General features: G+C 45.8%; 1 protein-coding gene across 1 annotated transcript in view; it reads right to left on the reverse strand.

The window, feature by feature from the left end:
- The window catches only part of ABCC5 (ATP binding cassette subfamily C member 5), a 71,739-nt gene extending 55,881 nt beyond the window's left edge, over window positions 1-15,858 (reverse strand). The window contains exons 1-2 of the mRNA XM_060171009.1: window positions 15,734-15,858; window positions 10,589-10,772 (exon numbers count right to left, since the gene is read on the reverse strand). Of these exons, the coding sequence (XP_060026992.1) occupies window positions 10,589-10,717 (129 nt within the window). The 5' untranslated portion in view covers window positions 10,718-10,772; window positions 15,734-15,858. The remainder of the gene's footprint in view (window positions 1-10,588; window positions 10,773-15,733) is intronic.
- Between the last annotated feature and the right edge of the window lie 6,199 nt (window positions 15,859-22,057).

Raw genomic sequence — 22,057 nt, forward strand, 5'->3', positions numbered from 1 at the left:
TAAGATAAAAATAGAGTTTTTTTGGGGGAGGGCGGGAGGTAGCGCAGCAGGTTAAATGCACGTGGCGCTAAGCCCACGGACCCACGCTAATGGAGCTCCCACTGGTTGAGGGGCTAGAGGACACACTACTCTGAGCTCTGAGCAGAGGTTCTCAGTACTGGCAGCATACGAAGGTCATTAACGGGAGCTTTGGTACAGCAGATCCCAAAGTCCTGCCTCAGGCAGTTTCAGCGGGTGGCCTCACTGCAGTGTGGGCTGGAAATGGTTCACTGAGAGCAGGTTGGATTGCTTTTTTCCTTCCTTTTCTTTCTTTTTTTTTTTTTTTTTGTGATTTAACATTGATTTACAAAATCATAACATAGTTGGGATATAATCCCATAACTTTCCCACCACCAGAGTTCTGTGTCCCCATTCCCTCTGCTGGAAACTGCAGTTGTTTCCCCAAGGTCACAGATAGGGGTTGACTTTATAAATATCTATTTCATTTTGCTTACTCCCCCCTACGTTTCTGCCTTTCTTTCCTTTCTAAGTTATCCCTCCACCTATTACTACTTCTGAGTGTCCTTCCTTTCCCTCTTCTCTCTCAGATAAGAGAAACAAGTGCCCGGCTTCCTCTGGTGTTTTCCAGGTTGACTTCCCTTTCTGTAATGACTTAAAAAGAAGATTCCTGGTGACAAATACTTCTGGTCCTGGTGGAATTGGGGTTCACAGCCCGCTGGTCATCTTACCCTATCCTTTTACACCCCCCCCAGGAGTATGGGCCAAAGTTCATTTTGGGGTGCAGAAGGTGGGAGTTCTGGCTTTTGAAATTGCTTCTCCACTGGACATGGACACTGGCAGATCGATCCATACCCACCCCCACCTCCCTGGCTGTGATTGCTTTCCATTTGACAATAAGATTTTTTTAGGCCTTGGTTTTAAAAAAGGATTAGGGGCCAGGTGGTGGTACACCTGGTTAAGCGCACACATTACAGTGCACAATGACCTGGGGGAAAGCTTTATGAGTGGTGAAAATATTAAAAAAGAATGTCTAAAAAATTTAAAAACTGTTTTTTCTTTTTAAAAAAAAATTATCATCTTTATTTATTGGATAGAGACAGCCAGAACTCAAGAGGGAAGGGGGTAAGAGAGGGAGAGAGACAGACAGACACCTGCAGCCCTTCACCACTTGTGAAGCTTTCCCCCTGCAGTGGGACCAGGGGCTTGAACTCGGGTCCTTGTGCATTGTAATACGTGCACTCAACCAGGAGTGCCACCACCGACCCGACCCCACCCCCCCAAAAAAAAAAAAACTATTAAAAAAGTTTTAGAAAAAGGCAGCCCACCCCATCATCTGGGCTCTAGTCAGGGAGTCCTAAGATTCCCAAACAGACTTGATGGGCCTTGCCCTCAATGTGGATCAACAACGGTAGAGAATGTTCCATCCTCCAAAGGGAGGCTGGACAACATACTCTACCTACCACCTGAGGAAGATGGGTCCTGAAATCGGGGCAGCTTGGAACGTCCTTACTCATGACCACAGAATGCGAGCTCAGATCTACAGGGATGCAGGTCACATAGGCCCCTAAGCTGAATATGGGCCTCAGATCAGATCAAATCTGATGGGGTCTGCAGTTAAAGATATTTATACACTTTCCCCATATTTGGGAGCTACTCTCTTCCCTGGCCCAGCTTCCTAGCCTTTTTCTAGCCATGACATCATCTTCCCAGACAATAACGTAGGTCCACCTGCATATCAGACGTCAGGCTTAAAAAAAAAAAAAAAAGCTAGCATAGTTCCCTTTGGAATATAACTAAAATAGGTAGGCCTACGAGCTATCTACAAAACGGAGACCCCCAAATCTTCATCTGCAATATTCCAACTTTTAGGTTCATGATTAGTCAACAGTTTGTTTGGCTTTATATGTTAACTCTTTTTTTTTCAGCCACCAGGTTCCAGATGCTACCATGATACCAACCAGACTTCTCTAAGCAGACGACCCCACCAACATGTCCTGGAGCCCTGCTTCCCCAGAGCCCTGCCTCACTAGGGAAAGAGAGAGGCTGGGAGTATGGATGGACCTGTCAATGCCCATGTTCAGCAGGGAAGCAATTACAGAAGCCAGACCTTCCACCTTCTGCACCCCATTAATAACCTTGGGTCCATACTCCCAGAGTTTTTGATAAAGAATAGGAAAGCTATAAGGGGAAGAGGGGTGGGATAGAGTTCTGGTGGTGGGAACTGTGTGGAGTTGTCCCTCTCTTATCCTATGGTTTTTGTCATTGCTTCTTTTTATAGATAAAAATTATAAAAGAAAGGGAAAAAGGGAGTCGGGCTGTAGCGCAGCGGGTTAAGCGCAGGTGGCACAAAGCACAAGGACTGGCATAAGGATCCCGGTTCGAACCCCGGCTCCCCACCTGCAGGGGAGTCGCTTCACAGGAGGTGAAGCAGGTCTGCAGGTGTCTATCTTTCTCTCCTCCTCTCTGTCTTCCCCTCCTCTCCATTTCTCTCTGTCCTATCCAACAACAACAACAACAATAAAACAATAAGGGCAACAAAAGGGAATAAATAAATAAAATAAATATTTAAAAAATAAAAAAAATTTTTTTAAAAAGGCAGCCCAGGTGGTGGTGCAGTGGATAAAGGGTGACCTCTCAAGCATGAGGTCCCAAGTTTGATCCCTGATATTACTGCACATGCCAGAGTGATCCTCTGGCTCTCTCCCTCTCTCAGTGACAATTTAATGACAAATGTGACTTATAAACACCACTTCCTCCAGTGCCTCCTCCACCTGTGACTGCGTCACCTGGGTGGCACAGATGCTGTGGCTCTACTGCGTGACTGAGGGGCTGCGGGGCCAGCACACAGGTGAGGGCTGAACACCCGGCTCTGCTTCTACTGCGACGACACAGTGCAGGAGAAAACTGCGCACCGCTGCACGCCGCACGCACTGACTCGTGCAGGCTTCCACCTGCTATCTAAACAAGCTTAAGGAGATGCTACCAACAGTGTGACAACTGGAAAGCACATGTGGCTCAGCGGGTAGAGCGCAAGCTCAGTGATGACTGGAGCCTGGGACGGATGCTAGCACCACACAGGAGTGCCAGGGCGGCTGCGAGGGAGCTCCATGGAGGGTGGAGCAGTGCTCTGGTGTCTCTCCCTCCCCCTTCTTCCTCTCTCCAAAACTACAGACTAAGGAGAGCTACTACTTCCATATTAGAGTATAGAACCTGAAAGAGACCCCAGGTTCAATCCTGAGCACTACCATTTGCTAGAACTGAAAGGCTTTTTCTCTCATAAAAAGACCTAGATCACATTATTTTTCATTATGGTTATACGTCATGTTCATACTTTAAAAACTGGGTGTGAGAGGCCCGGAGTTCCTTCCCGAGCATTGCATATAAAAGATTTTTTTTTGGGGGGGGGAGTCGGGTGGTGGGGCACACATGGTACAAATCGTAAGGACCTATGCAAGGATCCCGGTTCGAGCCCCGGCTCCCACCTGGGGGGGAAGTCCCTCACAGGTGGTAAAGCAGGTCTGGAGGTATCTTTCTCTCCCCACTCTCTATCTTCCCCTCCCCTCCCCTCTCAATTCTCTGTCCTATCCAATAAAAAAAAAAGCCTCCAGGAGCAGTGGATTCATAGTGCTGGCGCCAAGCCCCAGAAAAAACCCTAGAGGCAAAAAAAAAAAAAAAATTTAAAGCATCAAGCTAATTAAATAGGGGAAGTAGGGCTGCAGGCCTCTCTCTTTCCCTTTCTTTCTTTTTTTCTTTTTTAAATTTTATTTATTTTAATGAGAAAGAGTAGATACAGAGGGAAAGATACCACGAGAGAGGAAGAGACCAGAGCACTGCTCAGTTCTGGCTTATGGTGGGGCTGGGGATTGAACCTGGGACCTCAGAGCCTCAGGCTTGAAAGACTTTTTGCATAACCATTTGCTATCTCCCCAGCCCTCTTTCTTTTTTTTTTTTTTAATATTTATTTATTTATTCCCTTTTTGTTGACCTTGTTTTATTGTTGTAGTTATTGTTGTTGATGTTATTATTGATGTCGTTGTTGGACAGGACAGAGAGAAATGGAGACAGGAGGGGAAGACGAGAGGGGGAGAGAAAGAAAGACACCTGCAGACCTGCTTCACCACATGTGAAGCGACTCCCCTATAGGTGGGGAGCTGGGGGCTCGAACCGGGATCCTTAAGCCAGTCCTTGCGCTTTGCGCCACCTGCACTTAACCCGCTGCACTACTTACTGCCTGACTCCCTCTCTTTCCCTTTCTATCTCAACCTCCCCTCTCAATTTCTAGCTGTCTCTATGCAATAAATAAATAAAGATAATTAAAAATAGGCTGACTCCCTAACAGGAGGTAGGGAGAGAAAGTCTACTACTGTCTACTAATTAGACGAACTCTACAACTTAGTAACTTCAATGCACCAAATGACTTCACATTAGTCTTGAATTTTGAGTCACAGGTCCAGCCATTACAAAGACTTGTAGAGGCCCCTAGCTCCTGTCCCAAATACTCATCTTTCTAGTCCGATTAAGAGGGGCAAGGTTGGTGGGCAAGACAGTCAAGCATGCAGGAGTGGAGCATCAAGCAGCACGGGCAAGATTTCACTGAGCACACATTCATTAAACACCTGTGACTTCTGATTTCTGTCTCTTGACATAATAAGGACTTGGATATTTAAAACTCTTGAAAGTGACAGGAACTAGTCCCATAATTTTCTTTCCTCCTTGACAAAAAGCTCCTTTAATTCATGCCAATGGGCTATATTTATTTCCCTTCAGCAGCATTTTTTAGGGAAGCAGCCGTAAGCCTGCTGCAGACAGCAGAGTAGAACTCATGATCATGGCGGTGGGCCAAACTTGGGGGACCCGCCACACCGCAGAGACTGTCACCAAGCAAGCAGGAGAGCCACTTGGATTCTGCACCAATGGCAGGACTGTTGTCATCTTTACCAGACAACACTGAGCTCCCATTGGAGACTGACACCAGGCACCAGGCCAGGCCCACAGCACAGCCGGGCAAACAGTTATCAAATATCACAGATGCCCACGGGGAAAATGCAGGTGTTCTCATTCCTCCTGTTCCTGGCTGTCTGGAAAATCTGCTGAGTCACCAAGAACTAATCAGGAGGAAAATAAGGCAGAGACTGCAAACACTGATCTCCTTCATTTCACTCTCCTTGCCAACAGCAAGTTGGGGGCGCACCACCTCCCGGAACCAGCACCATAACTTTTTCATAATGACATACCTTAAAATCATATTTCTTGGGGCAATATTAGACCCACATTCTTGATCCTTTGAAAATTTTAGCTCACTAGGATACTGTAAGAATCACAAGTTAAGAAAACTCTCACCAAGGTGAAACCTAACTGAAAGGACACAAGGGTCACTAAGCTTATGAAGACTTGTTTTGTTACCTTCCCTAAAGGCTAATATGGAAAATATGGAAAATAAAATTCCACAAGGGTGGAAGGCTCATACCATAACAGTTATGCAAAGAAACTCTGATGTCTGAGGATCCAAAGTCCCAGGACCATAAACTAGATCTGAGCAGTGCTCTGGTGAAAAAAGAAAAAAAAAAGTCCCACTTTTGAGAGCTGGGGGTGGGGAGGAATGGGTCATGATAAAGCACATGAACTTGACTTGGCTTCAGCTTTTCCCCACTCTTCCTCATTTTCTAGGTTAGATATGCTGGTGGAAAACAACTCCCTCCTGGCTTTGGCCTGAGAACAGAAAGGAAACTATCAGACTGCTGTGGCATACCCTCTGCTTAAATTTTAACTTGAAGCACTAACTCAAATAGTCTCCTCCGCTGCACTCAGTAGCGCACACAGCCTGACGCCTACCACCTTTGCTTCTGCTTTCACTGCACACTCTGCCTGTAATACACAGGACCCACTCACTGCCCCTGTCAGAAGCAACTTCTACCCAATTCTGCCCAGTCAAGTCTCTAACCAGATGCTACTAACTTCTGAAGTCTTCCCAGGTCTCCAAGATGCAAGTGCTCTACTCTCCTTAACAACTGCTACAGTGTGTATAGATGATCTACTGGCAGGTCCATGAGCTTAAGCTTCTGCTGGAGAGCATGCAGGTCCAGCATCCATTCATCCACCTTGCCACCAGACCCCTTTGTTCAGGGCTCTGCATGCTGCTGAGAGCATGCTCAAATAGTTGCTAAGCAAACACACGTCACATCTTAAAACACATGGGTTTTCAGTGCTCTGTGATCTGCCAGTGCATCGATGAGTGCAACTCTAGAAAGAAGTGTGTCCTGAGGAAGTAAGCCACAGACACAGCATTAGTGCTAAGGTGTGATGCTGTTAATCTTCAGGTTAACTAAATAACACCAGCCAGCCGAACAGGAGACATGGGGAGAGAGAGACTAAGAACTAACCAACCTACTAGCACTTCAGCACTGAGGGTGTCTGCTAAGTAGTTGTGTGTGGCCACAAGTACTAACTCAATAGTCCCAAACACAGGGCAGCTGTGAAAAGGGCGTTATATTCACCTTCATTATTTTGAAAGAGATGTGGAAAACCACGATTTGAAGACAAGACTGACTCAAGCAATTTTTCCAGAGAGTATTCCCCAAAGAAAGATTTGGCTACAAAGAAATAAGCAAACTGTAACTTTGTAAACTCTGTAACTTTGCTGACATCTTGATTAAAAAAAACAAAAAAAAACCCACCCCAAAAACAAAAACCAAACAAACCCCACAATCTGTTTAAAATCAGCACTGGCACTTTGCTCCTGAATTCTGTTGGACAGCTCCATGCTTTCATGTCCATAAGACTTATCAAAGGCTAATCATGATGGTAATAAGACCTTGTTTCCAGCTAAAAGCAACAGCTATCTTTATCTTTTGTTACTTGAAGGTACTTTTATTTTGCTTTTAAGATTTTTTTTCGCCTCCAGAATTATCACTGGGGCTCTGAGCCACGAATTCACTGCTCCTAAAAGGCCATTTTTCCCATTTTGTTGCCCTTGTTGTGGTTGTTATTATTGTCATTGCTGTTGTTGTTGGACAGGATAGAGAGAAGTGGAGAGAGGAGAGGAAAACGAAGGGGAGAGAAAGACACCTGCAGACCTGCTTAACTGCTTATGAAGTGACCCCCCCCTGCAGGTGGGGAGCTGAGGGTTCAAACCAGGATCCTTACACCTTGCGTTTCTTGCCATGTAGGCTTAACCAGATGCACTACTGCCCAGCCCCCTGCTTTTAACATTTCTGATGAATGGTAGGCTGGCCCAGATTTCTTTTCTGCTAATACAGAAATAGAGGCTATGATCACGTGAGCCTATAAAAACACACGTGAAAAATTTACACAGATCCACACAAATAAGCACACACAGCAAATAGGTGAAACTTAATAGGGCAGCTGATTATATACATGTATATATATATATATATATATATATATATATATATATATATATATATATATATTTTTTTTTTAAACCAAAGCACCGCTCAGCTCTGGCTTATGGTGGTGCTAGGATTGAACCTGGGACCTTTGGTACCTCAAGCATGAAAGTCTTTCTGCATAACCATTATGTTGTTTCCCCAGCCTATCAATCAATATTCTTTTTCTTTTTTGATGTCAACCAATATTCTATTGTAATACTGTGTCAGTTATACAAGATGCCCCCATTTGGGGAAAGGCAGATAAAGAAGTACATATTTATATAGGGGTGATGGCACACCTGGTTAAGCACACCTGTTATGCATAAGCGGACTGGGAGGCAACACAGTGGATAATGCACCAAACTCTTAAGAACAAGGTCCTGACTAAGTTCGATTCCCAGCAGTATATGAACCAGAGTGATGTCTAGTTCTTTCTCCCTCCTAACTTTCTCATTAACAAATAAATAAAATTTTTAAAGAGCCCATACTATAGCATAGAGAAACTTATTTTGTAAAGATATATTTCATTTTATTTTCGCTTATTTTTATTTTTATTTATTGTTGGCTAGAGACAGAGAAATTGAGGAGAGGGGGAGATAGAGAGGGAAACAGACAGAGAGACACCTGCAGCCCTGCTTTGCCACTTATGAAGGTTTCCCCTGCAGGTGGGGACAAGGGACTTGGACCCAGGTCTTTGCACACTGTGACGTGTGAACTTAACCAGGTGTGCCACCACCTGGCTGGTCCCCCAGGTGACTTTTCCAAGTAAAGAAAAAGATGCTTATTTCTCAGAAGACAGATGTGGTCTTCTACCTTTTAAGTATACTCACTATTCCCCTTGAAGGAAACTTGATCAGTATCCAAAAGCTCCTTTACATCCATGAGTGACTCAAAAAACTTACTGATGATTCTACAACATCCTGAAATTATTCCAAGTACTCTCTGGAATCCGAATTGGCCTCCCCAAAGAACTGCCGTTTTAAAGAGACACCAGAGGCAAAGGAAGAAAGCAACTTCGTCTTAGCACGTGAACAGAGTCAAACTGTTCATTTTATTTTGTCCCCACTCCCCTCTCAGAAGTCCTCTCTTAAGCAAAGCCTTTTCAGAAGGTACCTGAGCAGAATATAGGTGGTGAACACAAAGGGAGAAATGGACACTAAGAGCTAAACTTTACTTCTCTTCCATTAACATAATGAGTAACCAGAAATCATTAAAAAATTATTATCTTTATTTATTTACTGGATAGAGACAGGCAGAAATGGGGGGGGGGGGGTCGGGCGGTAGCATAGCAGGTTAAGCGCACGTGGCACAAAGCACAAGGACCGGTGTAAGGATCCTGGTTCGAGTCCCCGGCTCCCCACCTGCAGGGGAGTCGCTTCACAGGCGGTGAAGCAGGTCTGCAGGTGTCTGTCTTTCTCTCCCCGTCTTTCCCTCCTCTCTCCATTTCTCTCTGTCTTATCCAACAACAATGACATCAATAGCAACGATAATAATAACCACAACAATAAAATAAATAAATAAATAAATACATAAAAACAACCAGGGTAACAAAAGGGAAAAAAATGGCCTCCAGGAGCAGTGGATTCCTGGTGCGGGCACCAAGCCCCAGCAATAACCCTGGAGGCAACAACAACAACAACAAAAAAGAATGGAGAGGGGAAAGTTGAGGTAGAAAGGGAGAAAGACAGAGAGACACCTGCACACCTGCAGCCCGGCTTCACCACTCGTCAAGCTTTCCCCCTGCAGTTGGAGACGGGGGCTCGAACCTGGGTCCTTGCGCACTGTAACGTGTGTGCTCAACCAGGTGCGCCACTGCATGAATGACTTTTGAGTATGTCTTTATTTATTGTCATCGCTGGGGCTTTGACAATCCAGGCCAACTTTTTCAGATGGAGAGAAAAGACACGTACAAGGGAAGAGAAAGAAAACGAAGCGGGTGGAGAGCATAACGGTTATGCAAAGAGCCTCATGCCTGAGGCTCCGAAGTCCCGGCACCTCCATGAGCTGGAGCTGAGCAGAGCTCTGGTTAAAAAAAACAAACACCACAGCACGGGGGCACGCACGCACGCACGCACGCACGCACGCACCCACCCAGCAGAGCACACTCACCGCCGTGCACGAGGGCTCAGGCCCAAGCCTCGGCCCCACCTGCAGGGAGCTGCTTCAGGGCAGTGGAGCAGTGCTGCAGGTGTCTCTCCCTCCCTTCTTCCTTATTTCTATCTTTCTCAGAAAAGAAAGGAAAATAAAAAAGGGAAAATGGCCACCAGGATTCACTGTGCAGGCAGCAAGCCCCAATAAACACCCCTAGTCACAGTAATGTATGTATTATGAGCTTGAAAGAAAGAAACCACAGCACTGAGGTTTCCTGCCAGTGCTGTGGAGGGCTGGGCTCAAACCTGGGTCATGCGTAGACAAAGCTGCACACTGTGCAGGCGAGCTATTCTGTCAGTTCAAGAAACGTGTGTTTGCTTTTTTTAAAATTATTTTATTTATTTTATTTTTTGAGAGAGATGCAGAGAGAGAAAGACACAGAGAAACACCAGAGCACTGCTCAGCTCTGGCTTATGGCGGTGCGGGGGATTGAACCTGGGACTTCCGAGCCTCAGGCATGACAGCCTCTTTGCTGGATGTGTGCACCACCAACAGACATCTCCCTCCTCCATCTTGCGCCGGGGTCCCCAGCACCCTCTCAACCCCCTGCCTCCTTGCCTCTGCTGCTCTCAACCACAGCTCATGTAAGTTCCACTTTGTGCTTTCCTTTTCTCAGCTTCTTGGGCTTCTCCTATGAGTGAGGCCACCTGGTAGTCAGCCTTCCTTTTCCTCTTGGCTTATCTCCATTAACAAAACATAAATTCAAGAGTCACCCACAGCTGAGCCGGCAGGACAGCTGGCCTGGAAAGGCACCTGGTCTGCCCTGGGTGTGATCCAGGGTCAAGCCCGGCCCCCCAACTAAATGGGAGAGGCTTCTGTGCAATGGTGTCTTTCCTTTCCTCCTGGTCTCTCTCTCCATGTCAGTTTTCATGTCTGAAAAAGTGGGCCCACATTAATGATGACCACAAAACAAACAAAAACCAACAAAAAGGGGTAGCCTAAAGCAAACACTGCTAAAGAAACTGTAAATACGAATGATATGAAGAAAAGAAGGTGTGGCCTGGTCCAATAGGCAAGCAGGGTGACTCAGAAAAGGAAGCAATACTGACCGGCTGGGTTCTCCTGGATTTGGAGTCTTCACCATCTCTGTGCTGCCCAGAAGCAGAGTTTCTCTCCGTGGCGTTCCCATACCCAGGGCTGGGGATGATGTATTCTTTTCCTATGTTGATATCCTTCATCGTCTCTAAGTGCAGGTGCCAGGGCTCACAGGCTTTCGGTTTTGCTAGAGAATTTCTGAAATTAAAAAAAAAGAACATCAACAGGGATTTCCTAAACTATCAACAATGTCAACGAAATGCTCTCAAATAAAGCAAAGGTGTTAAGGTTTTGGGCTGTAAAACTCACTTAGAAAACCACCTTTGAACAAAAAAAGAATCAGGGATGGGGAAATAGCATAATGGTTATGCAAACGACCTTCATGCCTGAAGCTCTGAAGCCCCAGGTTCAAAACCCAGCACCACCATAAATCAGAGCTAAGCAGTGCTCTGGTCTCTGTATATTTCCCCTTGCATCTCTCTCATTAAAATAAAAATAAAATGTATTTAAACAAAAGTAAATAATATAATAGAATCAAGAATTATTACCTCTTTCCAGCTCTAAGAGAAAAAAAAGATTAGGGAAAAAAATACATACCTTTTTTTTAAAAAATTTTTAAAAAATCTTTATTGGATAGAAATAGCCAGAAATCAAGAGGGAAGGGTGGGAAAGAGAGCTAGACAGAGAGACACCTGCAGCACTGCTTCACCACTCTCAAAGCTTTCCCCTTGCAGGTGGGGACCAGGGGCTCGAACCCAGGTCCTTGTGCATTGTAATACATGCACTCAATCAGGTGCGCCACCACTCGGCCCCATACCTACCTTCTTTAACTAAGTTCAGACCCAATGTATAGTGCATTTTAGACTTTTTTATTTAAAAAAAAGTTCCACAATTTAAATATGGATACCACTTCTACTAAATTTTACTAAATGTAAACATACACAACATTTATTCCACAAATTATATAGTTCCCCTTTCTGTGCTTTTTCTGTCCAGGGTTAGCAATATTATCTGAAAGCTCCAAGAGATTACAGAGCCAAAACACATAATGTTTTATCCCTGAGCTTTAAGACAAATATTCCTTAGGCACTGAAAGTGTTTTTAAATTAAATAGGAGTGCTGATTATACAATTCTGTGACAACACCAGCAAATCACTATTTGGATAGTATGAAAAGGTGAATTTCATGGTAAATAGATCATACCTCAGTGATTAAAAAGCAAAAACAAAATCACCCTGCAGTTCTACACTTTACCCAGCAATTACCTGCAGCTCTGTTCTAAACCTTTCTTGACTGATCAACTCCAGTCACTACCTTGTATCAAATCTGTTACTTTATAAAAACTGAATTAATTTTATTTTATTATTATTATTTCTACCAGAGCAATGTTCAGCTCTGCCTTATGGTGGTACTGGGGATTGAACCTAGGACCTGAGGTGCCTCAGACATAAAAGTCCTTTTGCGGGAGTCGGGCTGTAACGCAGTGGATTAAGTGCAGGTGGCACTAAGCGCAAGGACTGACAAAGGATCCCAGTTTGAGCCCCCGGCTCCCCACCTGCAGGGGAGTCATTTCACAAGTGGTGAAGCAGGTCTGCAGGTGTCTGTCTTTCTCTCCCCCTCTCTATCTTCCCCTCCTCTCTCCATTTCTCTCTGTCCTACCCAACAACGATGACATCAATAACAACAACAACTACAACAATAATAAAAAACAAGAGCAACAAAAGTCCTTTTGCATAGCCACAGACTCTCATGCCTGAGGCTCGGAAGTCCCAGGTTCAATCCCCCGCACCACCATAAGCCAGAGCTGAGCAGTGCTCTGGTGTTTCTCTGTGTGTCTTTCTCTCTCTACATCTCTCTCAAAAATAAAAATAATAATTTTTTTTAAAAAAGAGAGAAGAGGAAAACATTTACTAAACCTCAAAGTGAAAAAGACTAAACCTCCGCCTTAGAGATGTATTTGGGAGAAAGCAAGCTTGGTCTGTTGCCTTCCCCAGGTTTGTGTCTAATACCCTGAGCTGATACTGCTAAACTACTTTTTAAGTCACCTTGTTCAATGACAAACAGCACCATAAGTACTAACTTACAACCAAGAGCATAGCAATCACTGAGACCTCATTAAGTCTAAAGTATAAACAGATCAGCACTTGCTTTGCCCACGTCCCAGGGTCAGGGTACAGCTGCAGATCAGAGTACTCCTGGCTACAGCGGTTAATATAAGTCCAAGTTTCCCATCAGAAGGCTCACTAGCCTGGTTGATTGCCTAAGGTGGAAACATTACTCCTACTTTGACCTCATGCTTGAGAGTTCAATGCTTTAACCACTGCACCATCTCCCAGACTACAATACTCCTACTTTGACAGAGAGAGAAGAAAAAAAAGTGGAAAGAGTGTGGAAGGGTGGAGGTCTAAAAGAAATATCTGGAAATACCAAATGCTGCGTGAAGGACCTACAGATTATCTTCAATGTCTGAGAACTCATGAGAGCTCCAGTTTCTCTTCAATCCCTTTATCTCAAGTTTTCCTCTGTGGACAGGGCCTGGGAAGCAGCTGGCCTGTGCATCACCAACCCCTCTTTAACTTCCTGGGAAAAGAAGCAGCCCTGGGAGGAGGCAGGCCTTATGCAGGAACAAAGTTACTATCCATTGGCCTTGAACATAGGAGGAGTCCACAAGGCAGCCAGCCAGGAGCTAGGAAGTTCAATAGGCTTTGGAAAGAAACTAGGCTCCAATCTGAAGTAGACTACTTCTTCTTCTTCTTCTTCCTCTTCCTCTTCCTCTTCCTCTTCCTCTTCCTCTTCCTCTTCTTCTTCTTCTTCTAGCGTTTGCCCTTCTTCCGTAGCCAGTCAACAGCGTCAGGTTGAGCCTGATGTAAAGTTTCGAGACCTCCTTTAAGGATCACTAAGCCAGGTAGTGGGGCAAACTCTATGTATTCTCCATGTTCTTCATTTCTCCCTTAAAAATATTTATTTTGGGGCGGGGGAAATAGCATAATAGTTATGCAGAGACTCTCATGCCTGAGGCTCCAAAGTGCCAGATTCAATCCCCGGCACCACCATAAGACAGAGCTAAGCAGTGCTCTGGTGTTTCTCGCTCTCTCTCTGCACCTCTCTCAAAAATAAAATATTTTAAGAATATATATATTTTTTGTGTTGTTGTTGTTGTTGTTTATTTTACCAGAGCACTGATCAGTTTTGGCTTAAGGTGATTCTGGAACCTCGGTCTTGGGCATGGAAGTCATTTGCATAATGACTGTCATTTGCATCATGCTGTCTCTCTAGCCCTTATATACTTCAAAAAAAAAAAAAGAATTCATTTACTTATTTATGAGAATGATAGGTGAGAAAGAGCCAGAATCACTCTGGTACATGTGCTGCCAGGGATTGAACTCAGGACCTCATGGTTGAGGTACCACTATATTTACTCTTTTTAATATTTACTCCCAGAGCACTATATTTACTTTTTTTTTTTTTTTTAACAGGAGCACTGCTCAGCTCTGGCTTATGGCAGTGTGGGGGATTGAACCCGGAACTTGAGAGCCTCAGGCATGAAAGTCTCTTTGCATAACCATTATACTATACCCCCGCCCCACTATATTTACTCTTTTTAATGAAACAGATACAGAGAGGATAGAAAAAGCCAGATCACTGCTGGCTTGTGGTGCTGCTGGAGATCAAACCTAAGACATTAGTCAGAGCCTTAAGGCTTTATGAAAGCTCTTCTGCACAATCATTATGCTATCTCAGACCTGCCCCTTCCCCAATTTTTTTGTCTTTTTAAAATAAATTTAAGTGGTCCGGGAGGTGGCGCAGTGGATAAAGCATTGGACTCTCAAGCATGAGGTCCTGAGTTCAATCCCCAGCAGCACATGTACCAGAGTGATGTCTGGCTCTTTCTCTCTCCTCCTGTTTCTCACTAATAAGTACAATCTAAAAAAAAGAAGTTATTTACAAAAAAAAAATAAAACAAATTTAAGACTTGCCTAGCCATCAAGTGAAGGAAAACAATGAAAGATTCCTGACTTAAGCTGGAGTAATTGCAATGCTGTATACAGTGGAACCTGTGGGATAATAATGTAAGCGCAAGGACCGGCGTAAAGATCCTCGTTCGAGCCCCCAGCTCCCCACCTGCAGGGGAGTCGCTCCACAGGCAGTGAAGCAGGTCTGCAGGTGTCTATCTTTTTCTCCCCCTCTCTATCTTCCTCTCCTCTCTCCATTTCTCTCTGTCCTAACAATGATGACATCAATAACAACAATAACTACAAAAAATAATAATAATCTAAGTGCAAGCACCCCCAAAGAAGTGCCCCAATTCAGGAGAGCACAGTTGAGGTCTTTGGGTCAACTGACTTTGTAATCAAGACTCCCAGAGAGCACAGAGTCGCCAGGATCCCAGTCCTCTAATGCAAACACGCGGGGTGGGAGAGAGTTTGCACAAAACTCCTAACTGACCAGACTGATGTCCCCAAATCCCACTCATTACAACATTCACGAGTAGGTTCAGAGCTCTCACTCAGGGCCTGAAGCTTAAGAGGATAGCACGCACTGCACCGACTTGCTGCAATGTACAGAGGCCCCGACTTGCTGCAATGTACAGAGGCCCCGACTTGCTGCAATGTACAGAGACTTGCTGCAATGTACAGAGGCCCCGGCTGCCCGCGCCCTCCCACGAGTGCAGGACCCGCCGAGCACGGGGAGGGGGCTGCAGGGTTTGCTGCCGTCCCCAACCTCGGTCCCCTCGCCGAGACAAAGGTGCTCAGAGCACGCCGGCCCACAGCCGCAGCTGGGGCGCCCGGCTGCCCTCCCCACAACCTTGAGGCCAGAGGCTCCGCATGGGCTGGAGGCCCGGGTCCCAGGGCGTTCCCACGGCCAGCCCCGGCCAGGCGAGGCGACACACACCCACAAGCGCAGCGCCCCCTGCCGGCCGCCGCGGGCAACATCGCCGGGGAGCCCTGAGCTCGCGCCCCATCTCCATGCTTGCAATGGGGGTCCACACGGGAGCGGGCGGCGGAGACTGGGGCCCGGTGCGGAGAGTATGAGGATGGGAGATAGGCCGCGCCGCTCAGGCCTCCAATCTCCCGGGGGTCAGAGCCCGCCGCCCCTGGGGGAAATGCACGCGCGACCCCACCCCCCAGAGGAGGGGTGCAGCGGCCAGGCGGACCTACCTGCGCCCTAGGCCCGAAGCACCTCGCAGGCTCCACGACCAAGTTCCCGAACATCAAGCCCAGCAACAAAACAAGCCTTTATAGCGGCAGCGGCCTCGCAGTGCGCATGCGCCACATAAAGCGCCCGCCTGCGGAGAGGTGGAGCCCCGCCCCCCAGCGGAGCTCGCCAGAGCCCCGCCCCCCAGCCGGGAACGTCGGAGCAGGCGCGGGCGCCTCCCTGCACCGCCTGCGGCCGCCCCTCCCCCTCCGGAGAATGCTGTGGCCAGAGCTCGCACGGAGCTCGCACGGAGGCTGGACTGCAGCACCGGGGGGTCGGATGAGGGCGTTTTTGAGATGAGACCGAGCACCCAGGGTTGGCCCTTCATGTACCAGGAGCCACCCTGAAGGTCACCAGTGGATAAAGCATTGAATTCTCAACCATGAGGTCCTAGGTTCAATCCCTGGCAGCACATGTACTAGAGTGATTCTGGCTCTTTCTTTCTTATTATCATTCTCATGAATAAGTAAATAATTTTTTTTGGAAAAAAAAAAGTATATAAGGGCTAGAGAGACAGCATGATGGCTATGCAAATGACTTCCATGCCCAAGATCGAGGTTCCAGGTTCTATCCCCAGCATCACCATAAACCAAAACTGATCAGTGCTCTGGTAAAATAAACTATATATATATATATATTTAAATATTTTATTTATTTTATTTTTGAAAGAGCTGCAGAGGGAGAGAGAGAGTAACACCAGAGCACTGCTCAGCTCTGGCTTATGGTGGGGTGGGGGATTGAACCTGGGACTTTGGAGCCTCAGGCATGATAGTCTGTTTGCATAACCATTATGCTATCTCCCCTGGCCCCCAATTTTTTTTTGCCTCCAGGGTTATTGCTGGGGTTCGGTGCCTGCACCACGAATCCACTGCTCCAGGAGGCTATTTTTCCCATTTTGTTGCCCTTGTTATGCTTGTTGTAGTTGTTACTGTTGTCATACTGTTGTTGGATGGGACAGAGAAATGGAGAGAAGAGGGAAGACAGGAGGAGAGATAGACACCGCAGACCGCCTTTCAAGCTTGCTAAGCGACCTCCTGCAGGCGGGGAGCCAGGAAAGCCCTTGTGCTTTCCTCCATGTGCGCTTAACCCGCTGGGCTACGGCCCAACTCCCAAAATAATTTTTTATATATATTTATTTTATTTATTTATTCCCTTTTGTTGCCATTGTTGTTTTATTGTTGTAGTTATTATTGTTGTTGCCGTTGTTGGGTAGGACAGAGAGAAATGGAGAGAGGGAGGGGAAGACAGAGGAGGAGAGAAAGATACCTGCAGACCTGCTTCACCGCCTGTGAAGCGACTCCCCTGCAGGTGGGGAGCCGGGGTTCGAACCGGGATCCTTATGCCGGTCCTTGTGCTTTGTGCCACCTGCACTTAGCCCGCTGCACTACAGCCCGACTCCCGAAAATAAATTTTTTTTTCTTTTTCTTTTCCTCCTCCAGGGTTATTGCTGGGCTCGGTGCCTGCACCATGAATCCACCGCTCCTGGAGGCCATCCCCACCCCCTTTTGTTGCCCTTGTTGTAGCTTCGTTGTGGTTATTATTATTGCCCTTGTTGACGCAATTCGTTGTTGGATAGGACAGAGAGAAATGGAGAGAGGAGGGGAGGACAGAGAGAGAGGGGAGAGAAAGATAGACACCTGCAGACCTGCTTCACCGCCTGTGAAGCGACTCCCCTGCAGGTGGGGAGCCGGGGGCTCGAACCGGGATCCTTACGCCGGTCCTTGCGCTTTGTGCCACCTGCGCTTAACCCACTGCGCCACCGCCCAACCCCCCGAAAATAAATATTTTTAAGGGAGAAATGAAGAACATGGAGAATACATAGAATGTGCCCCACCCCTACTACCTGGCTTAGTGATCCTTAAGTAGTCTACTTCAGATTGGAGCCTAGTTTCTTTCCAAAGCCTATTGAACTTCCTAGCTCCTGGCTGGCTGCCTTGTGGACTCCTCCTATGTTCAAGGCCAATGGATAGTAACTTTGTTCCTGCATAAGGCCTGCCTCCTCCCAGGGCTGCTTCTTTTCCCAGGAAGTTAAAGAGGGGTTGGTGATGCACAGGCCAGTTGCTTCCCAGGCCCTGTCCACAGAGGAAAACTTGAGATAAAGGGATTGAAGAGAAACTGGAGCTCTCATGAGTTCTCAGACATTGAAGATAATCTGTAGGTCCTTCACGCAGCATTTGGTATTTCCAGATATTTCTTTTAGACCTCCACCCTTCCACACTCTTTCCACTTTTTTTTTTTTTTTTTAATCAGAGCACTTTTCAGCTCTGGTTCAGAGTAGTGATAGAGATTTATCCTGGGGACAGGGGTTGATAGTATAATGGTTACACAAACAGACTCTAATACTTGAGGCTCCCAGGTTCAGACCCCTGCACCACCATAATCCAGAGTTGAGCAGTACTCTGGTGAAGGGAAAAGATAGATAGATAGATAGATAGATAGATAAATAGATAGATAGATAGGGATTCAACCTGGGGTCTTGGGGCCTCAGGCTTGGAAGTCTTTCTGCTATATCCCAGATCCTCCAGAGTTTTTTTTTTTTTTTTAATGAAAGTAAAATGACACCTCCATCTTCATACAACTAGTTGTGGTGAACATACTTATATGTACTAGGATAGATGAATAGAGCAATACCACAGAATAATGAGCCTGAACGCAGATTCAAGCATAAATAAAAACTTGACAAAGAAAATATTGCAAATCCATAGAGAATGGAAGAAGTATTAATAAACAGTGCTGGGAGAATTGGTTATCCATATACATTTGCTATCTGTATCAGTCCAGGAATTACTACTTTGTACCACACAGAATAGTCAATTTCAAGTAGTGTACCCTAGTCCTAACTTTGAAAGGCCTAACTTTACAATATTTGGAACAGGAGACTGGATGTTGGCAATACCTGATTGAGTGCACATGCTACAATATTTGGAACAAACTATGAAACATCTTTTTAAATATATATATATATATATATAGTGATGAAGCAATGCTGCAAGTGTCTCTCTCTCTGTGTCACTCCCCCTCTCTATTTCTGGCTCTCTGTCCAATAAATAAAGATAATTTTTAAATTATTAAAAAATAAATATATCTATTTTATCTATTTATTATTGGACAGAGAGAAATTGAGGGGGGAGAGGGAGATAGAGAGGGAAAGAGACAGAGACAGCTGCAGCCTTGCCATTCTTTGACAAGAGAAGGGCAGGGTTTCAATAACCACCCAACATTCTCTACCCAGCCTATCAAGAGCTAAGGCCAGTTAAGCACGTGGTGCAAAGCGCAAGGACCAGTGTAAGGATCCTGGTTCAAGCCCCCGGCTCCCCACCTGCAGGGGAGTTGCTTCACAGGTAGTGAAGCAGGTCTGCAGGTGTCACACACACACACACACACACACACACACACACACACACACACACACACAGAGCTAAGGCCAAGTGGGAACATTACCCTAGATCCACTGGGGTACACATGCTGAGCAGTTCTGTCAGCCACAAAGACATGGTTTCTCCCTGTGGGTCAATTTCTGCAGTGGAAGTCATTTTCATGCAATTAGACTTTTTTTTTTTTTTTTTTTTTTTTTTTTTAGCAGAGCACTGCTCAGCTGTGGTTTATGGTGGTATGGGGATTGAACCTAGGACTTTTGGAGCCTCAGGCAAGAAAAGTCTCTTTGTGTAACTATTATATTATCTACCCCCACCAATAATGAAACTTTTTAAAGAATTCAGTTGACAAATGAAGCATCTCATCTGAGCATTTGAAGACAATAGAGCGTGAAGGAATAATGTACCCCTTTAAGGGCACCAAGCAAATTAGAAGAGGATTTAAGGTGTAAACAATGCCAAATCAAAGCCAGCAGGCATCAGAGCATGTGAGCTGGACAAAGGTCTCACGGTAAAGTTCAGTAGCAGTGGCTGAGTGGTGAGTCCATGCAGAGAGGCAGTGCTGGTCCCCAAGCTAAGTCACCTCACATACTTGCATCGGACAGGGAAGCACTGGTCCTTCCCACCTTTGTATGACTACTTCCCAGACTCATTAGCAGTGAGATGCAAACTTAAGATGCAGTGAAGGCTTAACCTGGTGTGCCACTGCCCAGAACCCCCCTACCCAACTCACTCTACCTCACATAAAACATTTTTTTTTCCTTCAGGGTTATTGCTGGGCTTGGTGCCTGCACCATGAATCCACCGCTCCTGGAGGCCATTTTTCCCCCTTTTGTTGCCCTTGTTGTTGTAGCCTCTTTTTGGTTATTATTATTACCATCGTTGACGTTGTTTGTTGTTGGATAGGACAGAGAGAAATGGAGAGAGGAGGGGAAGACAGAGAGGGGGAGAGAAAGATAGACACCTGCGACCTGCTTCACCGCCTGTGAAGTGATTCTCCTGCAGGTGGGGAGCCGGGGGCTCAAACCCGGATCCTTACGCCAGTCCTTGCGCTTTGCGCTACATGCGCTTAACCCACTGCGCCACCGCCCGACCCCCACATAAAACATTTTTTAAGGGCAGGGCTAGATAGCATAATGGCTATTCAAAGAGACTCACATGCCTTTGGCTCCGAAGTACCAGATTCAATCCTCTGCACCACCCTAAACCAGAGCTGAGCAGTGCTCTGGTAATACATACATACATACGAAATGAAAGGCTTACTTTTAAATTGGCTTAAATATTGTGACCATAGAATAAAGCCTTGGACTCTCAAGCACAAGGTCCTGAGTTTGACATTCAGCACAGAGTGATGTTCTGGTTCTCTCTCCCTCTCCCTGTCTCTTTCATTAAACAATTGCATCTTTAAAGAAATTCTTTTAGAGGTTGGGTGGTGGTGCACCTGGTTGAGCACACATGTTACAATGCTCAAGGACCCAGGTTTGAGCCCCCCAGTCCCCACCTGCAGAGGGAAATCTTTACAAGTGGTGAAGCAGGTCTGCAGATCTTTCTCTCTCCCTCTCTCTCTCTCTCTCTTCCCTCTCAATTTCTGGCTGTCTCTATCCAATAAATAAACAAATATAATAAAAAATAAAACAAGTTTTTTAAAATTTAGCAGGAGTATAATTCCATTCAGTTCTCACCACCAGAGTTCTGTATCCCATCTCCTCCATTAGAAACTTCTCTGTTCTTTATTCCTCTGGGAGTATGGACCAAAGTTCTTCTTGCAGTGCAGAAGGTGGAAGGTCTGGCTTCTGTAATTGCTTCTCCACTGGATTTGGGCATTGGCTGGTTGATCCACACCCATAGCCTGTTTTTTTTTTTAACATTTATTTTATTTATTTATTCCCTTTTGTTGCCCTTGTTGTTTTATTGTTGTAGTTATTATTGTTGTTGTCATTGTTGGATAGGACAGAGAGAAATGGAGAGAGGAGGGGAAGACAGAGAGGAGGAGAGAAAGATAGACACCTGCAGACCTGCTTCACCGCCTGTGAAGCGACTCCCCTGCAGGTGGGGAGCCGGGGTTCGAACCGGGATCCTTATGCCGGTCCTTGTGCTTTGCGCCACCTGCGCTTAACCCGCTGCGCTACAGCCCGACTCCCAACCTGTTTGTATCTTTCCCTACTGGGATAGAGCTCTGGAGAGGTGAGACTTAAGGAAATATTGGTGAGGTTATCTGCCCAGGGAAGTCAGGATAGCATCATAGTAGTATCTCTAACTTGGTGGCTGAAAGCAGGACATATTGTTTAATAAACCGGAACCCAAAGGTAGAGATAGAGCAGGTGAAATTAGGGGTCTTCGTGTGGGAAGAAGCTAGAAAGTCTATTTTAGATAAAAGAAAAAACATTATTTGGGAAGATGGTGTCAGAGTTGAGAATAGGGCTGGAAAGTTGGATTAGGGCAGAGAGTAGCTCCTAAACATGAGGAAAGTATAGATATCATTACCTGTTTACCCCTTAGTTCTGACCTAGGACCCATACATATATTCATATTTAGCACAAGAGTCTGTGTAACCTCCATGTCTCTGTCAGTCTGAACTCACAGTCCCTCATCACAGATAGGAACATTTTAGGCTGCACACATTTCAGGACGAGTCTTCTTCAAGTGGCAGAGTAGGCTGACCCAGCCTCCCTTCAAAGAGTCCCTATCATTGCTGCTCTACAATGAGGGCAAGTCCCTGCAGAAGCCCACAAGAGAATTTATGATATGACCAGTGATGGGGGAGAGAGGGATCTATTAGAAATCTAGGCCCACTATATTTATGCAGGAATCCAAGGATTCCAGGACTAGACCCCCAGATGATTGAGTGGCCTGGTGTTGATCAAAAAGGCCATCATCTAAGTGAACCAGTCTCTTGCCCTTATCCAGGTTTTT

This window comes from Erinaceus europaeus, chromosome 14 (genome assembly GCF_950295315.1).
Source record: "Erinaceus europaeus chromosome 14, mEriEur2.1, whole genome shotgun sequence".
NCBI classification, from domain to species: Eukaryota; Metazoa; Chordata; class Mammalia; order Eulipotyphla; family Erinaceidae; genus Erinaceus; species Erinaceus europaeus.